Source organism: Carcharodon carcharias, chromosome 21 (assembly GCF_017639515.1).
Source record: "Carcharodon carcharias isolate sCarCar2 chromosome 21, sCarCar2.pri, whole genome shotgun sequence".
Classification (NCBI taxonomy): domain Eukaryota; kingdom Metazoa; phylum Chordata; class Chondrichthyes; order Lamniformes; family Lamnidae; genus Carcharodon; species Carcharodon carcharias.
In genome coordinates, this window is record NC_054487.1 from 72,458,307 (window position 1) to 72,472,782 (window position 14,476).

The following is a 14,476-nucleotide window of genomic DNA, read 5'->3' on the forward strand; positions in this document are numbered from 1 at the left end:
CAGATACTGAAGCAGTCTATGTCCAAATGCAGCAAAACCTGGACAATATCCAGGCTTGGGCTGACAAGTAGCAAGTGTCATTCGAGTCACACAAGTGTCAGGCAATGACCATCTCCAACAAGAGAGAATCCAACCATTGCCCCTTGGTGTTCAACGGCATTACCATCAACAAATCCCCCACTATCCCCTGGGGGTTATCATTGACCATAAACTGAACTGGACTAGCCATATAAATACTGTGGCTACAGGAACAGGCCAGAGGCTAGGAATCGTGCAATGAGTAACCCACCTCCTGACTCCCCAAAGCCTGTCTACCATCTACAAGGCACAAGTCAGGGGTGTGATGGAATACTCCCCACTTGCTTGGATGAGTGCAGCTCCAACAACACTCAAGAAGCTTGACATCATCCAGGACAAAGCAACCCACTTGATTGGCACCACATCCACAAACGTTCTCTCCCTCCACCACCAACGTACAGTAGCAGCAGTGTGTACCATCTATAAGATGCACTGCAGGAATTCACCAAGGCTCCTTCAACAGCACCTTCCAAACCCAAGGCCAGTACCATCTAGAAGGACAAGGGCAGGAGATAGATGGGAACACCACCACCTGGAATTTCCTCTCCAAGTCATTCACCATTCTGACTTGGAAATATATTGCCGTTCCTTCAATGTCGCTGGGTTAAAATCCTGGAACTCCCTTCCTAATAGCACTGTGGGTGTACCTACACCACATGGACCACAGCGGTTCAAGAAGGCAGTTCACCACCACCTTCTCAAAGGCAGTTAGAGATGGACAATAAATGCTGGCCCAGCAAGCGAAACTCACATCCCATGTATGAATTTTTAAAAATTACACTTTCCTTGCCTCAGATCATCTGCTGCTGAAATCCTCACGCATGCATTTATTACCTCTGGACTTGAATATTCTAGTGCACTCCTGACTTACCTCCTACAGACTACCCTTCATAAACTTGAGGCTATCCAAAATTCTGCTGCCCGTGTCTAAACCCATACCAAGTTCTGCTCCCTGATCACTCCAGTGCTCGCCTGGTGGAGCAATGTCTCGATTTTAAAATTTTCACCTATGTTTCCAAATCCTTCCAGTGTCACCCTCCTTATCTCTGTAATCTCCTCTAGTTGTATAATCCACCAAGGTACCAGTAAAGTTCAGTTCTGTGGGAGTACTTCAAAGAATTTTACTCTTAGCTAAGCTAATGGTCTACTCCAGAAAGCTAGTGGTGAAGGATAGAACTGGAGCCAATCTTTGCACACTTTTATATGTATTTACAGAGTTACACAACACAAGTGTATACTTCCTAACCTAATGGCCACAGTTTTAGTTTTTGCCCATTTATAGGGGCTCAAGTGAATTCCCAGTTAAAGCCCACCACCTGCATAGCATTAATCTTAATTAAAATACAATTAACATGTAAAATTTCTCAGTTTGAACTTTTGGCAGTGGAATTTGTCTGAATGTTTTCTATATGGGCTTCCAGAAGACATTTGATAAGATTCCACACAAAAAATTATAAAGAAAAATGAAATTGGCAAAACGAACCCGAGGGGAGACAAGGAGAATTTTGTTTTTATGTCGAGTTATGATGATCTGGAAAGCACTGTCTAAAAGAGTGATGGAAGCAAATTCAGTAGTAACTTTCAAAGGGAGTTGGATAAATATATACCTGAATAGGGAGCTATGGGGAAACAGCAGGGAAGTGGGACTAATTGGATAGCTCTCAGAGCTGACATAAGCATAATGGGCCAAAAGACCTCCTTTACTGTAAGATTTTATGGCCCTTAGGTTCATTTATGTAACAATGCCAATTAGAACAGGTTTTGTTCTATTCCCAGCCCGATATTGACTTGTAACCAGGTTGACACTGTCAAAACTCATTGCACAGAAGACAGTTACAGCCAACAGACCTAGGAGCCATTTTTCATTGAACACATCTGTTTATTAATTAAAAAGATATTGGAGATAGGAAGAAATAAATGGAAATGAAGCAATAGATTAGGTCCGATGGAGTAACTGGAAGCAGCTCAGTGGATGGTTGTGCGACAGAAAAGTGCATCTGAAACTGAAAGGAAGAAGCTACAAGACAAGTTGTGAGAGAGGCAGAAACTTGGCAACATCAAGAAGAGAGGAACAATCACTGGATCATGAAATGATGAGGAAGGACAAGATCAGGAAGCAGCACATCAAGGGATCACTGGAGATTGTGGAAGCACTGAAGAAAGTAGCTGAGAAGAGATTGAAATGGTATGGATATCTGTTGCTGAGAGAGGGAGAGAGAGAGAGAAAACCTAGGGTGAGGCTAGTGATGGAAATGGGAATGTGAGAAAGAAGGAAGGCCTAAGATCAGGTGGAAGGATGAGGTGGGGGATTGGTAGGGAAATGGGTGACTGACAGGATGAAATGGAGAATAGCGCGCAACCAACATTGTGGTGACACCAAGTAAAATGAGAGAAGCTGAAAGAAGAAGAGGAAGAAACGCTGTTAGACCTGGATTGACAGGATGGAGGCATGAGGGTCCTTGATAAAGCCCTCAGGAGTAGGTCCAACCAGATTTGGTAACTCTAATCTAACCCACTGATCCATACATTTCCTACCCATAAGTTTTGTCAGAATCTCTTGTTGAATGACCCAGCATTGCATCTGTTTCACCTAATGCAAGTCAAACAAAAATTTGCCAAGTTGCATTTTAATTCATTTACAGTTCGTTATCCACGGTTCAGAAAGATCGCTTGCACAAATTCAGCATAACAAAATGAGAAAAATGTCTTTATGAAACTTTATTGAGCATTATTTTTTTTCACAATTTTTTTCCGATACAAAAAAGCTGCCTTTCCAGCAATGGTAAGTTAGAAAGGTTATGCCAATTTTAAGTTAACTGGAAAGCAATCTGTATCTTGCCACAGCAGCTTTACCTACCTGTACAAAAACATAAGTCACTTCATGAATACTGTGCATAATTTATATCATAAAACAAAACAAACAGAACAGAATTCATCACTGCTCCAAAAGAATCATGGTAAGGCATTTGAGAGGTCATGGACAACCAGGTTTTGCTTTATTGGAGCAGGTATGAACTGTTTCTTTGAAAAAAAACACTTGAGAAAAACATCAACAAAAAAAAAAGTTAGTTGTCATTTTGTGGCAAGTTTACTAATGCTGAATTGAAAAATATCCTTAAAAGATTTCCAGGGTAAATTGCTCATCAGGCTTTTAAATGCTGTTTGAAATACTCCTGGGTCTATTATGCACAGCCATGCCACTACCTCAAGTGCTTATTGTCCAAGCATCACATGGCATGCTGTCCGATTTCCTGACCCATCAAGGGCAAATACAAATGGTCGGAGGCCAGCCTACAAGGACAGGATTCATCATAGGAGTGAGTCTTAGTCAGTGTCAGATGACTTAGTGCCACAGAGCCCTAAATTCTGGCGCTCATCAGGCCCAATCCCATGGAGAGGCTGGCGGAGTGAAGCACTTTGTCTGAGGTGACACAATCCCGAGGACCATCTCCGTGTATCTGGCCCCAGATCCTCAGTGCCCACGGGGAGCCCTTCATTTTACTAGGGACATATTGACTTCTTCCTTTACCACTCTTTCTGCCTGTAGAATTTTCTCCCTTGAGACCAGCTAAGGTGACACTGAAGCCATCAGAAACCAACTGACGAAAAGTTTGTGCAAAAAGAAAATCTCTCACAATGTAGAGGTTAACTGTCGCATTTCACCAGACAATAAAACTTACATAAGTTTACCATGGGGATCCCTATTTACAATACTTAGAATACTCATGTGAAGACACCATTTGAGTAATCAAACACACCCACACAACATTGGAAATATTCACTTGTCACGCATACTTAGGTCTATAAATAAAGTTCCACTTTGGCTAGTTAAATAAAAATACCTCTGCTGGGCATTTCTTGTCATCATAATGGTCAAAGATCTTCATCATGATACAAACTTGCTCGTAAAGTGATGCAGAAAAATGATTGATATGTAAACTAGGAATAGAAACAAACTAGTTTTGAAGTTCTGGGGTATCAAAAATCCCTTAGAAATCTGTTGGGGCACCAAAACTTGGAGCCGTATCATCAAACTAAGGAAGTGTGAGTTTGTTTCATGTTACATTTTCTAAATGCTATTTTCAAAGCACATTGTTGATTGTTAAATGTTAATCGTGGTAAATCAGACCAACCTCTGAGCAGCTAATGCAGATGTCAAAGTATATTGTGCAACTGAATAAAGGCTCATATTAAAATGCAGCTCACAGTTAAGCTGTGTTACAACCCAACAATTAAAATAACAAGCGCCTGAAGACTGAGCAGACTAGTTTTAAAAAAAAATCTGGATTATTGATCTTTCTAGAGATTTTTTTTTTAAAAAGTAACTGGACAGAAAAAAAGTACTATACATTTAAATTCCAAAAATATCAACTCATAAAAAAAATGTAAATTATATACATTGATGAAATCATAGTTGCCTGCAGCATAACATTCTTGACAGCTGGTGCTGGTTTAACTAAACAAAATAGTTTCTTATGAGAACATTTTGCCCTTTAACACCTTTCTGTTTACGTATGGAAGACAAAGCAGTTAATAAAACCAACACTTCTGTGATTTTTAAAGTATTTGCAAAGCACCATTCATAAGAGAGATATCCTCTAACTTTAAAATGGAAATATATATATATTTGGAGAAGGGGGCGATAGCTTATTTACTTGAACGTATCTTGTGAAATGGTTAAAAAGTTTCAGATTGAAATGAACCCTCTACCTTTCTAAGAAAAGTAATAAATAATGTATACGCTATACTAATATTTCAGTGAAGTTAAAGATTTCTGACACATTGCATATCTTTGCAGATTAAAGGTTAAAATTAAATAAGTTAACTTTTCGAATCAGGTAGCGTAAAAGGTGTAATTTTGTACCTAATCTTATGATTCTTTTATTTGTAATAAGAAGCTGATCACCACTCCAGACTACTAGTTCCAGGTTCCATAATTGGTAGGTAACCAGTGGCATAAAATGGGAGGAGGAAGGTAGGGCAGTTGAGATACAGGATCGGGACATGTGAAAATTGCTAGCCAAATACTTTTTATTCGAATTTAATCTTTAGCTGAAAAATAAAGAAGCTTTGATAAAGGGATGCTCTCTCTTTCCAGGCCCAGCAGGCTGCACCAGATAGATGCACTTTCTATACCTTAAAAGATAAGAAGCTAAATGCAACTGAAGCCTAACAAATCCTGTAAGTTAAAAATGCATGCTTGGTGTAATATTTGAAAATTATATACAACTTCAGAGACAAAGGGTTTCCAGTATTTGAGCAATGGGTACAGATTTTCCTAAATTAACTACAACAAGCAGTTAAGTTGCACTATGTAGTATTGTTCTATTATGTATTTGTTCACAGCGTATCCTACCTATCCTGAATCTGGATTTTTTTTTTTGAAGTCCAAAGATATTTTAAACATCAGCAAAACAATCCCTTGTAAGAACAGATCTTCAGTTATCTACAGACAACATCTAGTCTTAACTCTTGTATGCTTAAGTCTCTGGAATCTTGCTTTAAAAAAAACGAGGAATGGCATCTGACTCCTGCTGTTGCTATTTGCCAGGGCTCTTTGTAAGATGCAAAACGGTTGGTTCCATTTAGTAGCACTGAGCATCTGGTTAATGGCCACCTGAACCTTGTGGGTTGTGAATCCAGTCAATAACAATAAGAGTCATGCTCCCAATCATAAAAATAACTCCAATGGTAAGGAAAATCATAGCCTAGAAAACAAGGAGAACAAAAAAATTAACATTTCATGACCTTTTTTTACCACTTTGATCTAAACAAAAAATGTTCATTCCTAAAAGTACCAATAATAATTGCACATTTCAATACTGAACTAGAAACTATTACGGAATTCCTAACTAATTAAAGGTTTCAGGTACTGGTGCCAGACATGGAATTAACACAAAGAATCTGCAACCTCCATGATAATAATGGCTTCATTACTTAGCAGTTCATTGCCTGATGAACAGCAGGAGCAAAAGGAGGTGCTGCTTTCCAATCATGTTAGATTTAGGGAGCTAGACTTTTTTGCATTCTGTCTATGTAAAATCACTGTTATCTGGGTGAGTGGAGGAAAAATTTGGGACAGGGCCCAGTTACATTAGGTATCTGTCCCTTTTTTATAACCTCCTGCAAACTACATTTGTGAGCAGGCAACCTCTCTTATACCAGTACCCCACACTCACCCTCACTACAAATGCATATGTCAGAAGAGGAGGTGAAGGTGGTATTGCTTCATCACTAGAAATCCTATTAGTTTTGTCCCTTTACCCCCAACAAAAAGTATGATGATACAGACACTGCTGGCATACAGTTAATATTACAAATGGATGGAGATGGTTAACATTGTTGATTAATGAAAGGCAGGGCGATTGACTTAAATTATATTTGCCTGTTTCTCAAATGGCAATTATCGTTACCAAACAAAATCCAAACTTTTGCCTGGAACAGACTGCCCTCTCATAGGACTCCAAGTCAGTATTCCCAAATTCCTCACATCTCTGTTCGGTGATTTCCCAGAAAACATCACAAATAGCATAGGTGCCAGTCTCCTTTATTGTTGCCAGGCTTTGGGAGGGGGTCAGACAGAAGGGTCCTATCCTGCCGATTCTTGATGGTGCCATAGCCCACCAGGAATACAGAAACCTGGATTCAGGTTAAAATTATGCATAAAGGGTAAGCATAGAATTGGAAAAAAAAATGTCTGTTAATGAGTTATAAGGTAATGGAGGCTGAAAAACGGGCAGCAAGTGAAAAAAATGTTACGTTGTGTTGCAGGATTGCAGAACAAGCAAGGTAAAGTCAATTATTAGTTTTTTATGTCCATTTTTATTTACAGTAGTCAATTTTCCAGAATAAAAGAACACAAACTGGCCAATTTTTGGGCTGTGATGGCTTTAATGGTGTGACACCAGAAGCTGTGGAAGAGCAAATGGATTTAGGTGACCACGTACACAAATCACTAGACTTGTACTGCACAGGTACAAATGGTAATCAGAATGGCTAATTGGATTGTATTATCTCAATTGGGCTAAAGCGAGGAAGTGGTGCTTCTGTTGTAAAGAGCCTTGATCAGCCCCCATCTAGATACTACATTTAGATTTAGACATGGAACCTCAGGAAAGATAGATTGGCTGTAAAGTGCAAATTACCAGAATATCACGGCTTAAATTATGAGGAAATGTTGCATAACCTTGAATTTTATTCCCTTCTATTGGTAGGCTGAGGGAGGAGCTGAACGGGGTATTCAATATGCTAGATAGAGAAAATTAATTTCTTCTGGTGGGGAAGCTAGAACAAGTGTGCACTTGTTCACACAAAGGGTAGTGGAAATCTAGAACTCTCTTCCCTCACAAAGGTGGTTGATTAAAAATGTCAAGACTGGGATTGATAGATTTTTGTTAGGTAAAGCTGTCAAGGGATGTTAAACAACAATGGATAAATGGAGTTAAAAGCACGGATCAGCCAAATTCTAACTAGATAGTGGAACAGGATCGCTGGGCTGAAAGGCCTACTCCAGTTGTTATGATTCTAAGACAGCGATGTAGTACAGTGTTAAATTATATTGGTAAATTTCTGGAATCGTGCTCCTAAGTACAGATCCTTTAAACTTCTAATGTGTGCAAGCCACAATTTCCATGATTTCCGGTTCAGAATGGGAGTGCACCTTCACAAAGTTACCCTAACAATATTGGCGTGAACTACTTTGGTGTGTTATGCTGTATCATTTACTGACCCCGATCTTTTGCATGGATTTCATTGATTCTTTCTTCACAAGTCTAATGTAACATGCTGAGGGGAGTATGAAGATAAGCATTGTAGCAGCAGATGCACCTGGAACACAGGAAAAAAAAAAGACAAAAACAGAATGGGATTGATGCATCACATCTGATTAATAACAATAATATACAGTGTCAGTCACACAGCGGTACCTGTGAGCTTACCTATAAACCCAAAAATATCTCTAATGTTTGGAACAAATATCACAAGAAGGTTGTCCAAAATCAGCAGTATTCCTCCAATTGTAATATGTCGTATCCAGTTGAAAGATCTTCTTGGAAATATCAGTTCCTGAATTGATGTTCGGATCTGTAGAGACAGAACATTATTAAAAAGTGTTTCAAACATTTTGCAAACAATGTTATACTGCATCCCTACCCCCTCAACATACCTAAAAGTAACAAATAATTGAGTAACAAATAATCCCAAGGACTGCCCTTGTCAACAGAACATTAGAAATTTTATAGCATCCAATTTCTAATCTACACGGGTTCGTTTTCAGTGTCAGGACCATATGATGCAACATTTCCTAAACTTTATAATTCAAAGTGTTCAGATCTGGGGGTGAAATGAATGGAGATTTGACCTGACGCTTTCAACTGATGTGAGCCATTAAAGAATGGTGCAGCAGCAGCAACTGCAATCTGAAAGCAACGGTCAATATTCAACAACTTTTAGAAAAAGATCAATTTGTGTTAATCCTTTTAGCACAGCAAGCACAATCTGCAACAAAAATGAATACATAGGAACATAAGAACAGCACATGGACTGCGGCGATTCAAAAAGGTTTCTCACCACCACCTTCTCACGGGGAATTAGGGATGGACAATAAATGCTGGACCAGCCAACAGCACCCATATCCCATGAAAGAATTAAAAAAGGACATTTGGTCTCTTGAGGCAGTTCCACCATTCAATAAAGTCATGGATGATCAGCGATCTAATTCCATATACCTGTCTTTGTTCCGTATCTCTTAATACGTTTGGCTAACAAAAATCTATCAATCTCCATTTAAAAATTAACAATTGATCTTACACAATTGTTGGTTGTGGAAGAGAATTCCAAACTTCTACCACATTTTGCATGAAGATGTGTTTCTTAATTACACTCTTAAAAGGTCTGGTTCTAATTTTTAGACTAGGCCCCCTTGTCCTAGACTTCCCACTAGTGGAATATCTATGTAACATGTTGTCTCACAATTTATTCAAGCGCTAGTTAAAATTGACTCTAGGCTTGGAACATTTATTTCTGATAAGCATTTGAATACTCAAGTTTTGGCTTTTTATGACCCCTGAAATTCTGCAGGCCCTCTCCTGGTCTCTCATCGGAACTACGGCAGGAGAACGGGAGAACGCCTGTGAAATTTCAGGGTGTAACTTTGAGAGAAATGGGAAATTATATTGGCAAAACCCTTTCATTGTTCAATGGTTTCATAGTTCATTAATACTAGAAGGGGAAATGAGAGACTTGGTGGCATACCTGGCTTTAAATTTATAAAAACGGAGTTAAAATCGTGTGCGACATGCTTCATCATTGATGTAACTAAAAGGCTAAAGCCGCTCGTGGGATGCAGTACATAAATTGCACTGACCTTTATTTGAAACAGGAATACCAATGTGAAGTTTTGAGCAGTGGATCAGTTGTAATGAACACATGGAAATACTAGCACGAAAGTTCAAGTACAACAGTAGGTGTGGTGTAAAGAAAATATTTCAATGCAGACGTAAAAGACTTTTTTGTCTGTTGAAGGATATAGTGGTAAAACTAAAATATCTTCTATTTGAGAATAATTCACAGCTGAAAAGTGTCCTTTTCCCGTACACTTGCCAGCTCAAAAAAGTGGTTTACAAATATTTTTGAATTCAACAAGGAAAGACTGTGACTCTTGCTTCAGTTTAATAAACTTTGAAATTAAATTATTAGTGTGGCAGCTTAACACCGTTGTATGATATTCCTCTACCTCCTATTTCAACAGAAATGTAAACTGGCTTGTTTTGAGTCAGTTAAATCCTTTATTAAAGTAGCAGATAACAAAATTTCATTCTAAATTTTTAACGAATTATATGGTAATATACCCTCATTTTATGCAATTGTATTACATCTGCAAGCCCTCAAAATTGTCCATCATATTTAAATAGAATCAAGCTAGAAAAATGATATATCATTGAAAACAATAGAAGAATGTATGGAAAAGGAGAACACTGCAGTAGATTAGAATCCTCCCTTCTCTCTCCAATATCCTCAAATGCATTGGTACCTCCCAGTTAGATGCTCACCACCCCTACAATGATTTGTTAAAATCAAGATAGCCCTGGTCAAGGGTACCTCAACATCCTTTGTAACTATGACTATATTTCTGCAACACTCATTCACCTCTCTAAGGTATTTAACTGCCTCTGCTCCATGGTTCACCTTCAAAATACTTGCTTTGTATGTTCTGCCATCACCTGCTCCATTGCAGCCAGCACATCACCAGCAATTGCTGTCCACCTGTCCTCTAGATTGTCCAAAGTTCCATCCTTGGTCCCCTTCATTTTCTCATTTCCACATTACTCTTGGTGGTAATAATCAAAATCACGGAGTCATTTACATATAACTGTTGGGGACATCTAGCTTGCCCTCTCCACCATCATCCCTTTGCTATATCTCCAACATCAATTTGTGGATGGGACAGAACTCGCTTCGTGGCAACTGCTACAATGAGAAGACTGAAGTCACCTTAATCAGATCCTGCTAAAAGCTCTATATCTTTGCTACTGATTCCACCTTCGCCATAGCTTCTTACCCAATTCAAACAAGATGTTGTGCAACCTCAATATCTTGCCAGCACAGAGGTGGGTCCGACTCCCATATCTTATCAATTAGGGTGCTAATTGCCACCTCTGCAATATTAACCCTGTCTGTTTTTATCTTACTCCCAATTACAATCCTTCTATATGCTTTTGTTAACTCTCCTCAACTGCTTCAGTGATCTGCCCATCAGCCTCCTGAGCTCCATAAGTTCCAATTTGTCCAAAGTTGTGTTGCCCACATTCAGACCAGCTCATCGCATCACTACTGTCATCCCGGTCCCCACCGCATCACTACAATCCTTCACGGTCATCCTGGTCCCCACCGCATCACTACTATCCTTCACCGTCATCCTGGTCCCCACCGCATCATTACTGTCATCCCGGTCCCCACTGCCTCACATTTTTAAATTTGTGGCCTTCATAAAATCCTCCATGGCTTCAGCCTATCCAAATGCTGAAATTTCCTGCAGCCTCACATCCCAGTCTGTGCCCTCTGTTCTCCTGTGCATCTCCCCACCCTGGCTCACAGCCTTTAGTTGTAAGAATCCCTTCCTAATTCTCAGCACCTTAGATCTATCTTTCCCAACATCAAAAGCCTCATCAAAAAGCATACTTTTCAGCTTTGCTTCCAGCCATCTCTCCTACCACTCCTTGGTATCCTTTTAGGTTCTTGATACAAATTGCTTCATTACATAAATATATTAGCTGGAAAAAGTATTAATTTAATTTGGATGTGGGGTTGCTTCACAAAGCCTGTATTAATTCTATAAATTCAAGTGGACAGTCCTTCAGAATTGGTTAGTCATGTGAATCATGTGATATAGTTTAAGGATATAGCCCTTCAGGCAATGAAGGACAGGTGGAATTGAAGGAAAGCTTCAAATCAGTTTCCCCTGATACAGTAAGTTATTCTTTCATTAAAAAAAGTGCTGTAATAAAGCCCTGATTAATTATTGCAATATTTCAAACTTCTAAATTCTTGGTTAACAGACAGAAGGCCACAAAATGCCACTCAAATGGTTTCTCAGGCCTAATACGCCAAAATTCTTTAAGTGTATTGAGATCACTATAGCGCAAACTAGTCTACTAGGTCAATGCAACAATTTCTGAAGAAACAGCTTATGAAATTTCAGCTTGTAAGGCATGGTTGTTAGCTCTTTCGCATTAGCAGCAACTGTTCTCAAGATAATCTTTAAAGTTTTGCGTTAAAGGATGGAGTAGCAAGCTCTAGTGTTTCACCTCAGTTCTTTGCAATGCAACAGACAAGCTTTTAGGCATTAGTTACAGTAATGGGGAGGATTGAGCATGACACGTATCCCACTATCGAGTCTTGAATGAATGGCTAGCAACTTTCAGCAATAAGAAAAATGAATGATAAGTAATTTATATGTGCATTTTTCCACCAATGTATCCTTTTTTAAAGCGATGAAATGCACTTGTTGGTGAACATTTTATGTTTAGTAAGGTGAGAAATGGAATAATTTCCATGATGTCAGAGTCAAGCACTCCCCAGTCAAGTGTACATAGTTAGACGCAGAGTAACTCAACCCAACACTGTACTTCAGCCCTAACTTCAAAAGAGGACACAAAAACAAAAAAAACGCTGGAAAAACTCAGCAGGTCCAACAGCATCCGTGGAGAGAAAGACAGAGTCAATGCTTTGAGTCCGTATGAGGAGTCAAATGAAGTGTTGACTCTGTCTTTCTCTCCACAGATGCTGTCGGACCTGCTGAGTTTTTCCAGCGTTTTTGTTTCGGATTTCTAGCATCCGCAAAATTTTGCCCTTATTCAAAAGAGACATCCTGCTGCACCAACAGAACAATGTTCTATTCCCACATTAGCCATCTGTCTGAGATAGCCAATTTAGTATCAAATTAGGAGTTGTCTTGTACTGTTGACTCATGCACTTTAACACTGAATTAGACTACCCACGTTAATTTCGTGATAGGTATTGCAGGTGAACTAAACTCTTTAGTCACAAGAAAACAACACTGGTCAACACCAAGGTTTGCATTCGAAACAGTGCCTAGCACATTTTCCAGTCAGGGATTTCCAGATCAGTTAATGTACAGCTTCAGCTGTAACCTCTTCTAAAGTCTTCCATTTCACTTATATGACCTAAACTGAGGTGGCAATCAATCCAGCGAGAACTTGGAAAGATCTAAATCTGCCGTGGCTCAGGTTGGATCAATCAAGACTCAATGGCAACACTTTGTTCTATGGTGTTCAGGACTTTCATAGACACAGCAGTGCATGGGCAACAAGCCCCAGGTGAGTCACACTGCAGATACTTTTTGTGATGCAGACATTGTAAGAAGATGGGGTGGGGGAGGATTTCTAAAAGTACATTTAACTGGGATGAATCACAATTAAAAAGCAATTGCAGAATGCCACATAATACGAAACAAATGCTTCAACGCAGTACCATAAAGCTGGATCACTTGATTCTTTCTGGCATGTACAAAAGGCTGGAAAGATTGTATGAATCAAACTGAGCCAAGCAAATACCAGACAAAAATAAGTAATTGCAAGGCAATGCAAAATTGCACTAACTTGTTGCGAAGCTATATTTCAATGGTTAGGTCACTCAATGCCACCTTAAAATGTTTTTTTGTTGTGATAGAACAGTAATGGTTCTGAGATACATTACAATTAAACTCACCCCACATTCTGCCTATAGGCCTCGACTGGAAGAGCCACCTCTCACTAATAAAGTGCTCAGATCCTATGGCGAAAAGAACTACAACATTGTCTTTACAAATAACGTGACAGTTGATAATGAAGGAGATTTCTGGTAACAATTAAACTCTGCATGGCAAAACCATTATGATATAGTGCAGATCTTTCATAAGTTTCACCTTGTGGTAGTGCTGTCACACAAAATTGGATTACATTCATTGTTAAATCTTAAACCATGCCCGCAACAAGACCCTAATCAGATGCTAGTCTTTCCCTATTTTGAACTCAAAGCAAGTTGTTTTTGTTCATGCAACATGGATAATTAACGATGCCAATCTCATTTTAATTTGTTTTGTTAAAGGTCATTCAAAAATTAAGATTATAAAGTTCATCCAGATGTCTTTTCCATTAGGCTGAACACATTCATTTCTAGGATTATAAATTAATTTGTCAAGTAAATTAAAGCAAATTATCAATGAAGGTTAGTTCATCAAAAACAGCTTTATTTTAATTCAAAGAATGTCAGCAGTGGGAAAATAAATGTTTTGCTCTTTAAGGCACCTCACATCAGCATTAATATTCCTAGGTTAAGTATAGCAGAGATGTGTAATCCTTCTGTTAAATTCGAGATCAGAAGAGCATCCACAACTTGTATCAGGAGGAGATTCTCCATTTCTCACGCTAGCCATGCTTATGTCCTCAGAGCGATATTACAGTATTGTTCCAATTTGTGCAAAATCATAGCCCATTATGACTCAAACCTGTTTCATATACAAAGCTTCTAGCTACCCAGAGCAACTTCCATCCTACAAGCCTAGGCAAGATTTGAATCCAGGATGCAGAACAATGTGTTGCTTCTGCCCAGTCCCCAAAGAAACATGGCTTTAAAAATATTGCTTTGTGGTATTGCTATTTTCACCTCTCCTACTGCTTGACATATATTAATTTAATTCACTGGGAAACAAGTAACTAGGATAGAACAATACAAATGGCTGTGTGGTTGGCAGGTGCTCTCTCAAAAAGTGATTTGCTTTAAGAAACCAAATAGGGGAAGACTACCCAAGGACTCTCCAAACATCGTGTCTTTTAGACACCTCTGGGAGTAATGCTTTATGAATACTAAACTACTTTGTTCTGTCTGAATGCATTCCCAA

The 14,476-nt window shown here is 38.9% G+C and overlaps 1 protein-coding gene across 2 annotated transcripts in view; it reads right to left on the reverse strand.

The window, feature by feature from the left end:
• Nucleotides 1-2,781: 2,781 nt before the first annotated feature.
• Nucleotides 2,782-14,476, reverse strand: part of slc38a4 (solute carrier family 38 member 4) — a 41,845-nt gene continuing 30,150 nt past the window's right edge. The window contains exons 14-16 of one of the 2 annotated variants that reach the window (XM_041216370.1): nucleotides 8,016-8,160; nucleotides 7,808-7,905; nucleotides 2,782-5,786 (exon numbers count right to left, since the gene is read on the reverse strand). In XM_041216370.1, the coding sequence (XP_041072304.1) occupies nucleotides 5,685-5,786; nucleotides 7,808-7,905; nucleotides 8,016-8,160 (345 nt within the window). In that variant the 3' untranslated portion in view covers nucleotides 2,782-5,684. Of the gene's footprint in view, nucleotides 5,787-7,807; nucleotides 7,906-8,015; nucleotides 8,161-13,305; nucleotides 13,369-14,476 lie in introns of those variants that run through there. The other variant, XM_041216371.1, reaches the window with a different exon arrangement.